This window comes from Pteropus alecto, unplaced genomic scaffold (assembly GCF_000325575.1).
Source record: "Pteropus alecto unplaced genomic scaffold, ASM32557v1 scaffold75, whole genome shotgun sequence".
Classification (NCBI taxonomy): Eukaryota; Metazoa; Chordata; class Mammalia; order Chiroptera; family Pteropodidae; genus Pteropus; species Pteropus alecto.
This window is the reverse complement of record NW_006440638.1, coordinates 23,292,596-23,312,699: the sequence shown is the minus strand read 5'-3', so window position 1 is coordinate 23,312,699 and position 20,104 is coordinate 23,292,596. Positions and strand designations below refer to the sequence as shown.

Genomic DNA, 20,104 nt, shown 5'->3' with positions numbered 1-20,104 from the left:
GCAATAATAAGAACTTGGAATTTATTGAGAATGTTTGCTTCTATATTTAAAGGGAGTTCAATAGCAACATATTATGTAAATATATACTGAAAAAGCTTTTGATAAAATTCAATGATCACCCCTCATAAAAGCTCTACATAAAATGCAAATATAAATAATAGTCCCCAAAACACTAAAATGACTTCAGTTAAAACCAGAAGTGCATACTTAGGCAACTAAAGTCATTACAGTAAAAATCTTCTACAGTTAATAAGATAATTTGCTTTGGTATCTTGATACAAGATAAACATTTTAAATATCAGTGTTTTTTTTTTATAAGTTTCTAGACCTAGTAAGATGAGGTCATTGGAACAGAATAGAAACTCTTATATTTGACAAAGCTTCAATTCAAACAGAAGAATATAAATAAGACTTAAATAGTAAAATAACAGTCTCACAAGAAATCCTAGGGATTAGAGAGAACTTCCTATCCAAGACCAGAAGCTATGGAAGAAAAACAGATTTATTTAACTATATGAAAATTATAACTTTCCTATGGAAAAAGATAAAGTCAGTAGCCAATTTATAGAACTTGAAGAAAATTTATAAATCAAATTATAAAGAGCTCTTTTAAATTGATAAGTCAAACAACTGCATATAAAAATAAACCATGGACATGAAAGATACAAGCCTCTGGGTGATCAGAATATACAGGTAACAATAACATGCCCTGTAGATCTGTACCGCCACGTCTGGGCATCTTTACCATAGGCAGGGGCAGAGGCAAATATCTTTGTCTGGTAGGGAGCTACATTCAGCATTCATTGTAGTAGTAAATAACAGATGAGAAAATGAATGCCCCTCAATAAGAAAATAGCCAAATAAAATAGAGCTAGACTATAATGGAGTTGGAGAAACTTTCATCAGTCAGTGGGTAAAAAGCATGCTGCAGAAAGTAATGAATACTACAATTTCATTTTTATTTTGCAATTTAAAGGATTTATTTAAATTTCTTTAAATCAAATTTATTGAGGTGACACTGGTTAATAAAATTATATGTTTCAAGTGTACAATTCAATAATACATTATCTGTATATTGTACTGTTCATGATTTTATTTTTATAAAACAGAGCCCTCCTTCCCTCAAATGAAAAGAAAGAAGAAACAAAACCTTTCATAGCCAAGTCACTGAAATGATCAGACCCCTTTAATGTGATCTTTTATTTACATTCTGACAGGAAAAAATTAGAAGGCCAATATTATCCTTTTACAGTATGATCACAACAGACATTTCCACCAATAGTCCTTTTCCTCTTGAATATTCTACATGATGGTATGCAAAGAGTGATTTCGAATATGTTATACAATGACAACTGATATCAGAGATCCTCATACTAACTTGATGACATTTACACAAGTTCATTTCCTGGAATTATGTAGTCACAAAAGACTTTGTTTATACAATTGAAGAGTAGGGATAGGTCTGGGGACTTGATATAGTTTAGAAAGTTTAAGGCATCTTGGAGTTTATCTCTACTCTAATTACCCCTACCTTTCCCTGTAGGAGAATGCAAGGGAGTGTGGGGGTGCACCGAGTCTTCAGGCCAAGATGGTCCTTATCCTGTTCCCTCTGCTTTTGATGCTCTTCTCAAGGTGACACTGACTGAGATGTTCTCTTGGCATGCTAAATTATGGATAAACTGTGAACCAAAATATGGTGCAACATAGAAGACATGAAATATAGTCCAACCATCAGCATCTCATGATTTTGAACTGTGCGTGATATAAACTCTTAAAGATATGTTGACAAAAAAATGTTATCTTTTTACTTTGCCAGTCATGTAAATGTGAGTTTGCTACATGATAATCACCCTTCATCAGAAACGGGACTGCGAGTGGGCAATGTCCCTTCTGCTTGAAACCCATTGAAACCAATTTAAAACTGTGTACTTTTTAAATAAAGTATATTAAAATCATAATCTCCTTGTTTGGGTTTTATCATCACTTTATCGGTGAGGATGCAGACTAAAAAGTGCATGAAAATGTTACCCATTCCAGACACCAGAAAAGGATGATTGTTGGCAGAGCCGTTGCTCCAAAGCAGACTCTAGACAGATATTTAACAATTGTTTTGATGCTCCACTATCAGTTATAAAAATATTTACAGAAGGAAATAAAAATATCATCTACATGGCAAGGATTTATTACGTAGAATCCTGAATTTTATTGAACTAACCTTCAATAGAAATCATAATATGGATGAAAACACATGCTCCCATCATATTCAAGTTTTGAACTATTTGGCAATAGAAATGAAGAAGTCATAAATCCTAGGAATTCATTGTGAGAAGACTTGAAGAAGGAGAACAATGAGCATTTGGCTTCTGGCTTTCCCCATAAACAAGAGATGAAATTAGATCTCAACTATTACAAGTTGTGAAACTACCCAGACCTGTAAGCATTCCTAAAACACTGGATCCTGAACCAAAGAAAACAGATTCCATTGTATCATGGTTACCAAATAAAATGAAATGATTTCCATGCCTAGGTACAATTAAGAAGGAGTTGCTTTATAGGACAGATGTCTAAAAGCCGTGTGGAGAATGCCACTTAAACTTAAAAAAAAAAAAAAAAAAAGCCCAAATTATGCTGTTAATATTTTAGAAAACCTGATATTATCGTACTACTTTATGCTAAAATAATTTTAGTATTTATAGGAATAATAATACTTCATTGCTGTTCTTTAAATTAATATGCCCCTAGTGTTGTTAATAATGTAACAATACTATAACCTACCTAGCTGTCAAAATTTTAACAACAATAGGGCTATAGTATTGTGACCACTGTGGTCATTGATATTGTTCACTTCTGCTCACTAAGTAAGGGAACGAATTCATTTGTTGCTTACACAAGTATTAAAATTTGTTATTTTTACACTAAGCAATCATAATGTAACGTTTTTACAAAAATAACATCACATAACTGGCCATTCTTCATTAAAATGATAAAAAACTGGTCCAGCATAATGCTTTATAATGCCCATAATTTCATGTTAACAATGTAATATGTTAAATATAATAAATATGTTAAATATGTTAAAAACATGTTAAATATAAATATTTATAAATATTTATAAATATAAAATATGTTAAATATAAATATAAATATAATAAATATGTTAAATATGTTAAAAATATGTTAAATATAAATATTTATGTTTTAATTCCCTATCGCATTCCAAACAGTGGAGTGGCATCATTTTTAGTATATTGTTTGTGACATAAAAACAGTATAAGTCACCCTAGTGACCCATGGCATTGTTAGGCATCACTTTCTTGTGAATGACCCACCCACCTACAACCTCAAATTCTGTCCCCTCAAATGTCTTCAACCAACTGGCCACTCCATTTATCTACTTGGATATCTAATAAATTTCTCCAACTTAATGTGTCCAGTGAGGAAACCTTTGCTTCCGACTGACTCAGCTCCTCAAACCACCCTTGTTTGTGTCTCCCCCCTCAGCTCGTAGTTCAGCAAGTACCATGAGCTCTCCCCTCCATTTCTCACTGTCCTCTTGCAGCTGCCATCTTCTTTCAAGCCATTACCAGCCCCCTCACCCTGCATTCTTATTGTTCTCCTCTCCTCTGCTCTACCCCCGATCCCCTAACCCGGAGTCCATTCTCCGGGCAGCAACCAGAGCAAGTTTTCTAAGACAAATTACCAGATCACACTTCTGCCCAGTGCAATTATAAAATATACAGACCCCTCATCAAGTCCACTCTCCTGTACATTAGAGTCACCTGGGGAACTTGCAAAAAATCTTGGCAGGACCCAGGCATTCATATTATTAAAAAAACTCCCCATGATGCAAACATGGAGCCAAGTTTGAGAACCACTGACCTGTGGGCCATGCAGGGACTCAGCTCTGGGCTCTGTCTCCATTTCTCGTCCTGTCATGTGCTACTCTGTCCCACATTCACTGTTCTCTGTTGGCTGGCCTTCTATCCTTGAAAACCCAGGGCTCTGTCTGCTATTACTGTACCCTCTACCTGGAAGGTTCCCGATTCTGGTCTTTATGTGTCTGCTTCTTCTTACTGTTCATGATGAGATCAAATATCTCTTCCTCAGAGACACCTTGTTAAAGCAGCCTTCTCACACAGTTGCACTACCCTGCTTTTATTTTTTCTTTACATATGTATCTGGAATAGTTTTCTGTTCAGTTTCTTCTATTGTATTGTAGCTCCATGTGAACGAGGACTTCTCTGATACCTATTGTGGCTTTGTCTCCAGCTCCTAGAGCAGTGTATGGCATATAATAAAAAATAAACCACCACCAACTATCTATCACAAACTTGATGGTAAATGTTTACTGAGATCTGACTCTCCACCTGACACTATTTGAAATACTTACTTGTTTAATTAACCCATGTGATTCTCACAACAAGCCTAGAGAGTAGATGTCATTACTATCTTCATTTTATAGATGAAAAAACAAGGGCACAAGAAGGCAAAGTAACTTTCTTGAGGTCATGCAGCTAGAAATGGCAAAGCTGGAGTTTGAACCTAGGCAATTTGGCTCCAATGTCTGGGTACTCAACCAATCAAATACTGAATAAATGACCAATAACCTAGTACTAAAACACTGGATCCTGAACCAAAGAAAACAGATTCCATTGTATCATGGTTACCAAATAAAATGAAATGCTTTCCATGTCTAGATACAATTGAGCATGTCCCACCCACTGACATTATTGTCACCCCCCCAAACTGCTGGGTCTCTACTACCTGCTCTCCAATGCAAGTGTCAGCTTACCTTCCTAAGCACTGCTACTATTCCTATCCTCCCATCTCCAGGGCATTCTCTGCTGTATCCTAGCTCTGTCCTATCTTCACGTCTCCCTTAATCTAGCTTAGAATCCACAATCCACAACTGCACTCTTGTGGGTACCTGGGCTGCCGAGCCCCATCTGGGTAGACCCATAGAAATGGGTCTCGTTACTAACATAGATTATGTCAACTGATAGAATTTAGGGCAGTATATACAATGACAAGAATAACAACTTATGGCTGAGTATAAAATATTAGTATTCTAACTAGCATTAGTGTTGTTAGTATTAAAAAGGATATCATATATGTTATTATTGGTCAAATGTAGATAGTCCTGGCATATGAGAATGAAAAAGTAAGGTGTGCTACAGCATAAAATCATCTAATAGCAGCAATTTTACTATTCAAATTGGAGAGAATTGTGCATGGTTTTCAACTAGCTTCCATTGGTATCCTTGTTGCCACCATTGTAAATAGCATTCTGTAGTGTACTAGCAAAGCAGCATTTGAATAAAGTGCTAGGCAACAGAGCAGAAAATGAGAATGTTGTTATCTTTAAATACTTTTGAGAAAACAGGCTATAACCAAATTTAATTTACTGTGACCCACAGGGCTCTATGCAGTCTACCCTCTCCCCATCAATTCCCTGACCTTGTCATATGCCCCCTCTCCCTCTACCAGGTCTTCCTGCTCCTCAAATATGCTAGGTGGGCACCTGCTCCAGGACCTTTGCACTTGCCATTCCCTTTTGTCAGGGGTACTCTTGCCCCCAGATGTCTGTGTGCCTTATTCCCTCCCCTGCTTGAGTTCTCTCCTTCTTCAGCTCCTCTCTTTGCCATCTCTGTTTACAGTTGTAACCTTCACGCCCCTCTATCCTACCCCTGGCTATGCTTGATATTCCTCCATAGCACTGAGCACCATTGGATTTGCTTATTGTTTGCCTCTTCCGAGAGAACATAAACACAAAGGAGGCAAGGATTTGTTTGTTTGTTTGTTTGTTTGTTTGTTTGTTTTCCACTGCTGTATTCACATCTCCAAAGATGAGTGTCTGGCTCAGATCAGATCCTCAAGAAACTTTTAATCAAGTAAGCAAGTAGTAGTAGTAGTAAGAGCAGTGCTGCCAACATGGGAGTGATCATGTGCACCCCTATGGAATAGTACCCTGATGACTGAAGACAGCAAGGAGTAATAGAATAGTCTATATTATTCTGCCATTGCTACACTTTGAAGATTTCCATATACAGCATTTACATGATACCAATTATATTCAAAGGTATCCTATCAGAGAACTCTTTATTAAAATGTATGGTTTGCCACTTATAATTAAGAAAATGGACTATAATGTGATAGTTTAACATAGTATTATATAGTACAACTAGTTATTAAATGATAGGCTGTGACACTATAGAATTGGTTACAGATTCAGGAGGCACCTATAGCTAATCATAGTGTAATAGTATAGCAATATTCTTCCTAAAATGTGGAAAGCTTTCATATATATGTATCCATATACATATATAGTTATATAAGATATATTTTATATCTATATACTCAAAAATTTTTATAAAAATATAGCAGGACAATTGTAATATTATTGAGAGTATAATAATACAACACAGTACAGATGAGAATAATGATGTGATACCTGTGTTCTAAAATTGATGACAGGACCGTTCCATGTGCTGTACTTCCACCAGCAGTGTCGAAGGGAACACAGTATTAGGATAGTAAGGGTGGTGGCAAAAACTACTATTTAATGTCTGAAGTAGTTTAGGGTAAGGAAATGTAACATCATTACTTAAATTACGAACAGTATAGCATGACAGAGGATAACAATATTCCTCTTTTTATAAGAGCTTATACAATTTAATAAGATATTAAAATTATAGGCAGAAGAGCACAGTTTTATTACTATCAATATTCCAATAATTTTATAAGAGTCATAATAATTTAACAGACTCTTGAGGGCAATTTGCAGCATCTGCAATTTGGAAGCTGTGCACAGATGCCGCTAATTGGCACATATATGCCAGGGCGCCTGTCGGGTGCATTTTCGCTAATATGACTTTGACACATATAGCCATCTTGCAGCAGCCACAGTTCCTGCTGGGGACGTTGCAGGCATCATTTCTCTTAATCTAGTGATTACAAAGCCTGGGCAACTTTGCTCCCCAGGGGACATTTGGCAAAGTCTGGAGACATTTTTTGGTTGGCGCAATTTGGGGCAAGGGGCGGTGTTGCTGGCATCAGTGGAGGAGAGGCCAGAGATGCTGTTAAACACCCTACAGTTCAGGACAGCCCCCACAGCAAAGAATTGTCAGCCGAATATTTCAATAGGCTAAATTTGAGAAATCTTGCTGTAATCCTTTAACGATCATTAAGGTTTTATCTTTATGAATTGATAGATACCTTGGACCTTCTGGACTCCTGAGTGGCATCTAAATTGTAGATGTTCACGCCACCAATACTAGGAATCCTTACATAGAATACCATTCTAAACAAAATTGAATTCACTAGCAATCCATCTATGTCATATCTTAAAGTATTCGGATGGTGGATTCCTGCTTGTCATCCAGACCTCTGCATCTTCCCTTGAATATCCATGAATACTCTCTCACTTCCTGCTGTTTGATTCAAAGCATGGTAGTCAGGAGGCCCTGACATTTCCCTGTTTACTGTCAGTCTCCACCCCCACAGCCTGTGAGGACAGGGCCTCTCTGGTTCACTGCCACATCCCAGTGCTTGGAATTGGTCCTCAACTTCGTTGATACCCAGGAAGTGTTTGCCAAATGAATAAACAAAACAGCTCCACAATACCATTTACCAAAGCCTTCTATTTATGAGGTTCTATGCAGAGAACTTTACCTCATTATTTCATGTGCTGCCGTTATTCCCATTTCACTGATGAGGAAACTGACTCTTAACAAGCAAGTTACCCAAAGGTACTGGAGCCAGTAAGAGGCAGGGCCTTACTCCACACCTTTTACCCTTAACCATTACAATACTATGTCCATGGATCAATATGGATCAATGCAACATACCAAGGTTCTACATGCAGCAGACCCTGGTCCCCTCGTATAGATAGTAAGTCAAGATGGCAATACTTTACAGTTTAGCATACTATAATTCAGCAGCATTTGGACACACTAAAGGCAATAGTAGATTATAGTAATATTTTTGTTAACTATGATTAGAAACAACTTATTATAACACTGTGAGTACATTTTTACTACATTCAGAATATAATACTTTCTACTCATAAACACCTTAAAAGTAATACAGGATGATTCCCCACACTTTTTCTGTAAAGGGCCAGAGTAAATATATTAAGCTTTGTGGGACATATTTTTTCTGTTGCAACTATTTAACTCTGCCATTGTAGCAGAAAAGCAACTATGTTTCAATAAAATTTTCTTTAAGGACACTGAAATTTGAATTTCATACATTTTCACATATCTACGTTTTTTTCAAACATTTAAAAATGTGAACAACACTCTTAGCTTAAAAACTGTATAAAAGGGGCAGCGGGCCAGATTTAACATGTAGCGCGGTTTGTCAACTCCTTCATTTAGAATATTGCTGTTGCCAATTTTGAAGCTCTCATAATATGATGAATTAGAAATATGTTTGTAATTTACAGATGTGTACTCTAGAAGAATGTCAGTGCTATAGATATTGGGGCTACTATACTATACTATACTATACTAGAAATGTGATGCACAAATTTACTTTAGCAACATACAAACTAGCACTATTTAGAACACTAAATCTAATATCTTTACATTCATGTAACTATAAATATAAACAGCATAACTCACTATAGTGTGCTAGCACTACTGCTACTTGAATTGTAAGGCAAAGGGTATAGGCTGACATAATGCAGTTCAGCGCAGTATCTTATCATTTCTGTTCCCATAATTATATGTAGTAAAGCAAATCATAAAATCCCATTGCTGCTGCCAGCATTGGTTGTCTTAAACCAGTTACTTCCCTCAGCCTATGTTGTGCTGTGTGGCCCTAAACTGTATTCCAGCAACACCTCCCTTTGCCCCAAATTGTGAAAACCAAAAAATGTCTCCAGACATTGCCCTAAACTATAATACTGTGTGTCATATTACTGCTATATCCCACTATGTTAGGCTGCCAAGAATTTTGTAAATGAAAATCCTACCACAAAATTCTATACCAAACAACCTCGTACTATAATTATCCTAGCTCCAAATGATTAACAATAAACTATTAATGAGAAGTAAATATTTCAGTGACATCTTTTAAATAAGATATTGTCACCATGGCATGATATGTCACCACTAACTGTAGCATCAAGAAGACTACTAAATTATAATCATACCATCCTTATATTTATAAATAATTCTATATTGTCCTCTAAAGTGCTAGTCAGTTATGCTGCCATATAATCTCCAAGCTATATCAATAAGCTTGGGTTAGAGATGGGGACATTTATGGAATGCTGACAGCGAAAAGCACTTCACAATAATTATTTCACATGATTCCTTCACTAATTGTGGGCACAAGCTGTGAGAAGGCACGTGTTGCAAATTACAGGTCTAAGGTTCAGAGAGATTACACTACTTGACCAAGTCACACAGGCAGTGATGAACAAAGCCAGAATTTGAAGCTGCCTTAATGGATAACAGCCTGTGTTCTGTCTACTTTGCCACCATGTCAACTTTCACCATGTCACTTTCTTTTCACTCCATGTGCTATCATTGAGGCTCAGTAAAGAGCAATTGTATTCGGCCATATTGCATTATATTGTCTGTAATGCTGGCACCAGCATCACTACTGTATTATTCCACATACAGTTTTAGCAGAAAAATTGACAAGATTATTATTCCACAGATGGTGTACCAGTGACCACCATGTCAACTTTCACCATGTCACTTTCTTTTCACTCCATGTGCTATCATTGAGGCTCAGTAAAGAGCAATTGTATTCGGCCATATTGCATTATATTGTCTGTAATGCTGGCACCAGCATCACTACTGTATTATTCCACATACAGTTTTAGCAGAAAAATTGACAAGATTATTATTCCACAGATGGTGTACCATCTAGTGATACTCTATCATCAATTTCAGTAACAATGACACGATTACACTCTCTATAATTTTTCTAACAGTAATGTTGCCCTCCCTTGTACATAATCCTCCCTAGTTATGAGAATGACAGAACCGCTATGCTAATGTGACTTAACAGTTTTAATAGAAACAACAAAACTGCAAACATGGAGCCCACCGGTCTCTACTAAAGTATACTGTGTCTGGAAAAGCACCATGGTGAATATTACTCCACAGTGAAATAGTTAATGAAGTGTCGCTGCTCCTCAAAGCAGGACTATGGGCTGTGAGTGTCTCATTTTTACATCACTGATACCTTGCAATTTGCCTGTCACACTAGGAAACACTTAGATTCTATGCCATCTCTGACATCGAAAGTAATACCTTTGCTGCACCACTCTATATTATGGTCCTATAATTTTAACATTCATGATGACATTACTGCTAAGCAATGTCATACTTGCTTCTAAACTGGATGAGATCCTGCCACTATATTAACTAACATGTGATACCTATAATTTTAACAAAATATTAATGTAAGCATTCTAACACTTAAATAGCAAGTATTCCCTGAAGAGATATACTTTTCAAATATTTTCAGAATTGATAAACCATAATGCATTTTGGTTTATTTAATGCAGTAATGAAACAATATTCTGATTAGCCACACATATTATGATTGTCTCAATATTTATAATTTATAATTTTATATAAGTATCATATACTATGCTTTTTATATTTACCATCAATCATGTTATTCTTTACTATAATAGCATGAATATAACAGATATAGTGCAATAAAATATAGTGCATACAAATATAATTTAATAATGCATAAGCAGTGTGCCATACTGAGATCTACATTGTTTTTTCACTATTAGCAGGAATATTATAATGTTCTACTATAATGTACTTCCTCTAATACTAGAAAATAGTAATATACTACATTTTTAAAAAATTACTTTAAGTTTAGAAATAATGATACCATGATAAATTTCTTCCTCCAATAGCAACACTTGTATTAGATGAGGGCTGTTTTGCAATTATTTAGCAACAATTTGCTACTAAGCTATATATACTTAAATGTAATAGGTACCATTTCTTAACTTGTAGCAATAACACCAAAGTACTGACCAGCCCATAAATTTAGTATTAAATTAGTTTTCATTAGTATTATTTTTTTAGTTTTAGTATTGCTATAACTACAGTATGTTATATTTGGCATACTACTCTGACACCACCAAAAGGAATATAATGAATATTATATAAAGCATGATCTTTGAAGTTGGACTAAGTCACACATAAGATTTGAGTCACAGCTTCACAACTTACTCCTTGGGTGATTTTGCTCAAAGTATGTGATAATTTTAAGCCTCAGTTTTTTCATATATATGATGGCACTCATCACAGAACTCATTTCACGGTATTGTTCTGAGATTTAAATCTGACAATACATCTAAATGAGGAATATTTCTAATTGCACAAGATGTGATGATTTCAATAATTATTAGTTGCTACTGTATTAATTATTTTTACTATTAATACCTCACTCTTTTTTTGGTAACAATGATACTACCAGGCTACTTAGAAATAATATTACTATATAATATGCCATCAATTATTAGAACCAATTTTGTAAAAGCAAAGCTACCATATCATCCTATGCTGCATTGCTCTCCTCTACTTTCTTTTGCTTTAATACTATTGATGGTATTTTTAACTCTTCTTTTAACACAACTTTAAACCACTCCATTCTAAATTATACCTTACCTCTAGCGATGGCAGTATGCAGACATTACGACATTATGCCAGGTTAATTATGTTTAGTCAATTTGTATTGACTGTCAAGCTGGAATAGAAAGGCATGTATATGTCACAACCTACAGATTGTTGTATTTTTAATTTTAAATTTAGTACAGAATAGTAACACTGATATAGCTCTACTATGCTATATTCTACTAACTTATACTACGTCCAATATGGGCTTGATGACAGAGATGGTAATATCATACCATTGTACATACTGGTAGGCTATAAAATACATTACTTTTCATAGCAATAGGTATAATAATTTTACCTCATACTACTATTCATATTAGTCTCAATGTTATTAGTCAATTATGTCATACTATGTATACATTTCATCACAACTGCATCACACTGTGCTCTACTCTATTTCAATATATTATACCATCAATAACAATAATTGTTCATTGATATGCTACTTGTAATTATAATAGCAATAATATTAATATCACCATGGTTCGATGCTCTAATCTCAGTAATATTAATAAAGTGGCTATACTATGAACTACTATATTGCCCAACTGGTGACATTACCTTCAATACCGTTAATGATAATGCCATGACATTCTACACTCCTGCCTATAGTTTAAATTGTTTATTAGTGGTGAGTCATTGTCAGTCGGTATCAGGCAACAGTATTATTGCCATGTTATCATGCTGTTAGCAATCATACCAGTTGAGGAGATTAATTATTCTGTTTTTAATTTAGTATTAATATTAATTTTATTGCTAATTTTGTAACAAAAGAGGTTCTATGCTATTTTTTACTATGTCTCATAATGATGAGATGGTCTGCTATATATTAAAATATTTTAGTTCTATGAAATCCCAACACAACTCAATTCATTTTATTTACATCAAACAATAGTCTTAAACATTTAATGGCCTTAAACATTTAAACATCTGATAACGTGATGAATCTCTTAAATTCCCCATGCAATTTTAAGAATTGTAAGAAATTTCTTAGGTTACTACATTCTAGGGTAAGATTTTGAAGTTTAGTTACATATTTTGACCTGTATCATGTTAACATGTAAAATTCTTTACTACACTATCTGTTGTTGAGAATTGTATACTCTTAATATATTTCAGAATTCTGTTCCCACATTTGTATCACCAAAGTCTGTGCTCATATCTGACTTTAGTTTTATGAATGGAAATAGAATCTGACAGAGTCTGGAGGGTGTGTACGTATGTGGAAAACAAATAAAGCTCAGATTTTGACCAAATAAGTCCATGGTCAATGTTTTAGGCTAGTTCTGGAAGGGACTTCATTATATTTGAAGTTTATAAAGGTTATTTTGGCCATGGAGAAGAGAAGGAATTAGAAGAGCCAAGAATAGAAGGAAAATAAATAATTATTAGGTATTGCAGTAAGCTAGCAGTGGGCACAAACAGAAATGGACACATTTATAATGTAGTTAGTGGAAGACTTGGTCATGGTCTAGTTGTAGAAATGAGGTAAAGACGATAGTCAAGAATGACATCTGAATTGACAAATAGATTTATGGTGGTGCCATTCAGTGAAGTAAGGAATACAGAACTAAGGAATACAAATTTGGGGAGTAAGGGAGAAGGCAGGTAGAAAGATATGAGTTCTATCAGGGACATATCTGGTTTAGGATCTCTGCCAAATACCCAAGTGATGTCCAGCAAGCAAATGGATATATGAGTTCACAAGTAAGGAGCCAGGCCTGAAGTTAACATTTCAAGGGCATCTGTTCACATACAGTGGAAGCAGTGGGAGCCTGGGGAAGCCTATAGGATGAGAAGAGGAGGGTTTAGGACCATGATGGGCTCCAGCATTGAAGAACTAGGGAAGGGTGGACGAAGGGACCAGGAAGCAGTGGCCAAAACAACTGGAAGAAAATAAGGGAGTGTCCTGCTGCAGAAGTCATGAGATGTGTATGCTTTGAAAAGGAAAGGGAAATTAAAAGTGTGATTTGTGTCATGAAGTTAAAAGTATAAGGAATGAAACTTGTCCTTGGATTTAGTAATAGTCTCGGTAGAAAAAAAATTTAAGGAGGTAGAAGGTAGAGGGGAAGTTACAGAGGGTTAGGAGGTGAGGAAGAAATGAACTTGACTTATAAAGTTCTCAGTTAACTCATAACAAAATAGAAGTTGGACATATATCTTCCCCCTTTTCCTTTAATAAACTGTTGAATTCTTATTCTTAATATAATTGTTTTATTTTATCTTAATTATCCCAGATTTGGCATATAATATCAACTTTTCTACATTTTCTTGATTTCTTTAATGACAGGTGAATAGGTCAAAATAAAGCACGTGCCAATAAATTAGGTAAAATAATATTTCTAAAAGTAAAATGGATGCTGTACTTCCCAGATGGGTGGATATTTCTTTAAGACCACGCAATACGAACCACTACAAAATTGACCACAAAACTGATGTTCTACATCTGTGATTACATGAGTTGACACAATAAATTTGTGATACTGGCATTGCTCCATTTCACAGATTCAAAACAAAACAAAATAAAACCTGAGAAGATAGCACAGATGGTGAGTGAAGAGCCCAGATGTTCCTTCCAGGCGCCTATGTTCTCTATGGCATAAAGGATATATTTGAAACTATATCATGATGACATTCAAATGCAGGTAGCTTTGAAAGAAAGCACATTTCAGTGATCAAACAACATGTCAGGAAAAGTTTTAAAGATTCTTAAAACAGAAAAAAAAGACTGATGCATAATGTTATACACAAGATTGAATTTAAGGCAAAAAGCATTGAGACAACCGGGCACAGCTCATTAGCAAGTGAAACCACTGAAATATCTGAAGCAGAACTATAGGGAGTACAATTAGTAATACTTATGAAGATAATAGCAGGAGGAGACCTTAATTTACCTCTCTCAGAACATGACAATTACCTAGACAAAACTTAAGTAACAGTAGATAGAGACTAATGAACTCGATTATTAATAAAGATCTAATTAATGTATATTAAAGGCTATACTCTGACAATATTCTCATAGAGTGCCAATATATCATGAACACAACATGCTTCAGTTTCCTCATTTGGTTACCCAACCTATGAAGTGTAAAGAGTACCTGAGATAGGCACTGAGGAAAACCTCTTGTATTAGTCCACTCAGGCTGCAGTAACAGAACTCCATAGACTGGGGAGCTTGAACAACAGAAATTAATTTTCTCACAGTTTTGAAGGCCAGAAGTCCCAGATCAAGGTTTGGCAGGGTCTGTTTCTGTTAAGAGCTCTCTTCCTGGCTGCCTTCCCACTATGTCTTCACATGATGTAGAAAGAGTGATCTCTGATGTCTCTTCCTTTTATAGGAACCCAAGTCCTATCAGATCCGATCTCCACCCTTATAATCACATTTAACCTTAATCACTTCTTAAAAGACCCTGTCTCCAATGCAATCATGTGAGGGATTTGTGCTTCAACATATAAATTTTGGCGGGACACAAACATTCAGTCCATAACACCTTCCACCAGCAAAAGCTATTCTCTGTCTGAGAATTCCATTCTCTCTATACCTTTAGAAATCTTCCCAAATCCTGTCCAGTAGGATCAGCCCCCTTGGTCAACATGTCCCTCAGCATAGTCATGTCTGTGCCTCTATTAAGTGTGCTCATATTAGTTACTTTAATATTAATGTACTAATAATTCAGTGACAATCGGAAGGAGGAGGAGGAGGAAGAACAGGAGAAGGAGAAGATGAAACACTATTGAATGTTTTCTGCATGTCAAGACAGTCCTAAATGCTTTACACATATAATCATCACAACCCTCTAAAATTAACACAGCAATTATCCGCATTTCACAAAGGAAATTAAGACATACAGACATCAAGCATACTGCCCTAGATGGCTTCACTCCAGGGCTCTGGATCTGAACCATGCATCTTATACCATATTAGAATACCATTATTCCTCCCCGCTGAGCCAGATTATTTCTCACTTTGGCAAGAGGTGCACAAATAAATAATTGATCAATCTAACTAGCTTCCTACATGATGGGCAATTCAAATAGTGTTGTATTCTTTAAATGCCAAATGAAGTTTCAGCCCTCCTATCACTAGGATGTGTACATTCCACAGTTTTCCTACTTGGAGTGTGGATAATTCCTGAGAAACCTTCTACCTTTTTACAAAGTTACTAATTGCATGCTGGGTAGAGTACTGAGTGGGGCACTAAATTCTTTAATCTAGAAGAGAGACTGCCTGAGGCAGCAGAATCACTGAGTGGGTCTTGTGAAGACTTGGGAAGCTGCTGCGATCTTAAAATGAATGTCATGCTTTTCCTACTGAGAAGGCTACACCTTTCTTTCTGTGCAGGTGAGACAATGTGATTTGCCCTAGATTGATCCTTCCCATCTTGTCTGGAAAAGAGAAAGCAGCTTTCTGGCAATAGCTACTTGGGCAACATGGTTTGGCAGGATTTCCAAGTGGCTGCCGATGTCTGTCGACAAGCCAGGGTGGTGATTTAAAAGGGTCAAGTTAGTGATCACCTTACATGTGATTTGTTCAGATAACAATGTAAGGAAGTGATGCTCCAATTATGTTTGCTTAAGCCTCTTCTGTACTTAGGCGCCTAGCTAATTCAGTGACAATCGGAAGGAGCGCCTAGCTACATGGAGTACCAGAACTTGCACTCTTGACTAGGACCATGCAATACCGCATCTTCCACTGCCCATCATTACAACATTAAAATCACACATAAAAAATTTCTTCCTTCCCTTAACCACCCCCATTTGACAAAGTCTCCATGTCTGGTTAAATCCAGCTTTTGTTTGTTCTCTGCCTTGCTCAAGTAACTGAACATGATTGTAGCAAAACACAGAAAGAGTTCACTAGTCACACTTTGAATTCATGACAACATATCTCAAACCAGCACTGACCACAACCGGATAATCTCACTACTCTTCCATTGTGTATTTGCCTCCTGATTTCCAAAACGTCTACATCACACTTTCTCCTCTCACCACTTTATCAGCTCATGAGCTTGTCAGTCCCAGACCAAAACACAAGTGTCAAATGGAGATGCCGCCATCTTCCCTCAAATCCCACTGACCTGCTTAATCTGTATTCACTCTGTCTGCTCCACCGATGCCATTGTGAAGTGCCCCGTCCTGTCTAAGGCAGCGCTTCTACCTGTGCCCTGCCTTCCATGGTTCCTCGCCCCTCCAGGGCTTTACTCCTGGGTTCATGCTCCCTCCTTTGCACCCGTAGTTCCCCCCTCACAAGATGGGGGAACTTAATGCTTCCACTTGGAAAGACCCTGTCTTGGCCCACCCCCTCCAGTCATTACCCACGTTTGCTCCTCTCCTGCACGACTCTTTAACTTCTTAAGTTACTTGCCAGTGTTTCCGGTTTCCACTTTCTCATCTCTCATTTTTCCCTCAACACAAGCCTGAGTGGATTCCTTCTTCTCCACTGAGAAGGTTCTTCTTGAGGCCACCAAGAGCCTCCATGGGGCCAAGTCCAGCATTTATCTTCCTGTCCTCATCTTACATGTCCTCTCAGCTGCCAGTTCTTGAAACCTTGTCTTCTCTTGGCCCCTGGCACCCTTCTTCCTGATTTTCCCCCTTCCTCATCAGATGCTCCTTCTCTTGTTGTAGATGATCATTCCACGTCTCCCTACCTTTCATATCGGCATGTCCTAGCTCTTGGTCCTGAGACCCCTTCTCTTCTCCATCTGCCTTCCCTCATCATCTCATTAAGCTCCCCAGCTTTAAAAGCCACTACTATGTGAATGACTCCTAGGTTCAGCTCTTCATCCATAACTCTTCCACTGAGCTCCAAACTCACACACCCAGTTTTCACTTCACTCCCCTACTTTGGCCGTATTAGAGGCATCTCGACTTTGATATACCCCAAACACATCTCTGTATTGTCTTCTCCAATCCTGCTACTTCCTGTTTTCTTATCTCAGTAAACAGCTTCACCAGCTTCAACACCACCAGCCAGTCGCATACCCCAAATGTTATGAACTGCCTTCATTCCTCTCTTTCTTACTCACATCCAATCCCTCAGAAAGTCCTGCTGACCATCCCTCTTAAACATTAGAAAATTTCTTCCTATGTTCCGTCTCCACTGTTAATCTTGGTAGAAGCCATGAGAATCTTTCCACAGAACAACTGATGTAGCCACCCAAAGATCTCTGTGCTCTTCCTCACCACCCCACTTTCTACCCATGGATCCACTTTCCTCAAAGAAGACAAGTCAAATTGTGTCTCTTGATTATCTTTTCATTGGAGGTGGACTTATGTCTCCAACTTATTTCAAAATTCATAAAAAAATATAAAATGCCTTGAGGGTGAATAGAAACATGGCTGGATGGCTAGATGTAATAAAGAAAATACAATACAATGCTTATTATGAATTTAAGTGGTAGATAGATAGGAGTTCAACTTAAAATTCTTTCAACTCCTTTGTATATTTGAAAATTTTCATAATAAAATTCTGGGAAAACAGTTAAAAACGAAACTTCCCATTGTACTTAAGGGAAAAAAAATCCAAGCTCTGAAAATCTATAAGTTCTTCACCTGCATTCTGCTTTTTTATTATTAAATTTATTGGTGTGACATTGGTTAATAAAATTATGTAGGTATCAAGCGTATAATTCAATAATACATCATATGTATATGACATTGTGTGTACACCACCCAAAGTCAAATTTCTTTCTGTCACCATGTATTTGACCCCGTTTACCCTTATCTACCTCCCTCTCCCCTTTCCCCCTGGTAACCACTAAACTGTTGTCTCTGTCTGAGTTTCTGCTTGTTTGTCTTACTCATTTGTTGCTTTCAGTTTTATATCCCATATGTAAATGAAATCATAAGTTCTCAACTTTTTCTTTCTGACTTATTTCATTTAGCATGATATTCTCAAAATCTATCCATGTTGTTGCAATTGGCAGTATTTCATATTTTCTTATGACTGATGTGTACATATTTTCAAATGACTGAGTAGTATATTATTGTATATATGTACCACATCTTCTTTACCCAATCATCTATCAAAGGGCACTATGTTTGTTTCCACATCTTGGCCATTGAATAATGCTGCAATGAACATTGGGGTGCATGCATCTTTACAGATAGATGTTTTCAAATTTTGGAGGTACATACCTAGAAGAGGGATTGCTGGGTATTATGATAATTCTATTCTTAATTTTTTGAGGTAATTTCATACTGTTTTCCATGGTGGCTATAACAATTTACATTTCCACCAGCAGTGTATGGATGAGGGCTCCTTTTCCCCTACAACCTCTCCAACACTTATTATTTGTGTTGTTCGCCTACATTCTTATCCAACCTCTCAGGCTCCACCATCTTCCACCCACATTCCTTCCCTTCCTTCCTTCCCTTCTTCCTTCCTTTCTTCCTTCCTTCTACACACTAGCCTTGTTTCTGCTTCAGGGCCTTGACACTGGCTGTTCTGCTGCCTAGAATGCTCTCCCCCAGGGTCTTATTATAGCTGGCATCCCTTTGTCATTCAAGTCTTCGTTGATATATCACCTCTTGAGGGAGACCTGTCTTGGCACTGAAACTAAGTATTCATCAAGTAACTTTCTATCATATGACTCTATTTTATTTTCATTGGAACCCTTATCATTAGCTTCATTGTCTACCTTCAACAATGAAAATATGTTCTACTAAAAACAGCATTTGATATGTCTTCTTCACTCTCATGCTCCAGTACTAGATGTCTGTCGTTAACGTATAACTGTCACAACCACCACCACTATGAGGTAGATATAAATATTCTCATTTTACATACAGAGCTTAACCTCCACAGCCTCAGTCTCCCTGTTTATAAAGCAAGAGTGTCAATATCTACATCATTATTAAGCAATTCCAGGGCTTGCATTCAAAAGAGTGTATTTTGAAATCATTACCTCAATGAGATATTTGTATCCCCATGTTCGTTTCTCCATTATTCGCAATAGCTAAACATGGGAACAACCTAAGTACCAGTCTCCAGATGAATGGATAAAGAAGTGTGAGATATATTAATTTATATATATTTATATATATATGAAATAATGTAATGCCACTGTATGTGTACATAAAAAATAAGGAAATCTTGTCATTTGCGACAACATGGATGAAACTTGAGGTCATATGCTAAGTGAAAAAAGTCAGACATAGAAAGACAAACACTGTATGATTTCACTTATCTGTCACATCTAAAAAAGTCAAACTCATAGTAACAGAGAGTAGACTGTGGTTGGCAGGGGCTGGGGCTGGAGGTGTGGGGAGGGTGAGATAGGGACATGTCGGTCAAAGGGTACAAACTTTCAGTTATAAGATGAATAAGTTCCGGGAATCTAATGTACAGCAAGGTGACTATATTTAACAATACTGTATTCTGTACTTGCTAAGAGAGTAGATCTTAAATGTTCTCACTACACGCACACACAAAATGT

At 36.6% G+C, this 20,104-nt stretch overlaps 1 protein-coding gene across 5 annotated transcripts in view; it reads left to right on the top strand.

Annotated features, from left to right (window-relative positions):
- The window catches only part of CACNA2D3 (calcium voltage-gated channel auxiliary subunit alpha2delta 3), a 799,126-nt gene extending 797,186 nt beyond the window's left edge, over positions 1-1,940 (top strand). For 3 of the 5 annotated variants that reach the window (XM_025050813.1, XM_025050814.1, XM_025050816.1), the window contains one exon: positions 1,544-1,636. In XM_025050813.1, coding sequence (XP_024906581.1) covers positions 1,544-1,636 — 93 coding nt within the window. Of the gene's footprint in view, positions 1-1,543 lie in introns of all 5 variants that reach the window. The other 2 variants (XR_003048003.1, XM_015593665.2) reach the window with 2 other exon arrangements.
- Positions 1,941-20,104: the final 18,164 nt, after the last annotated feature.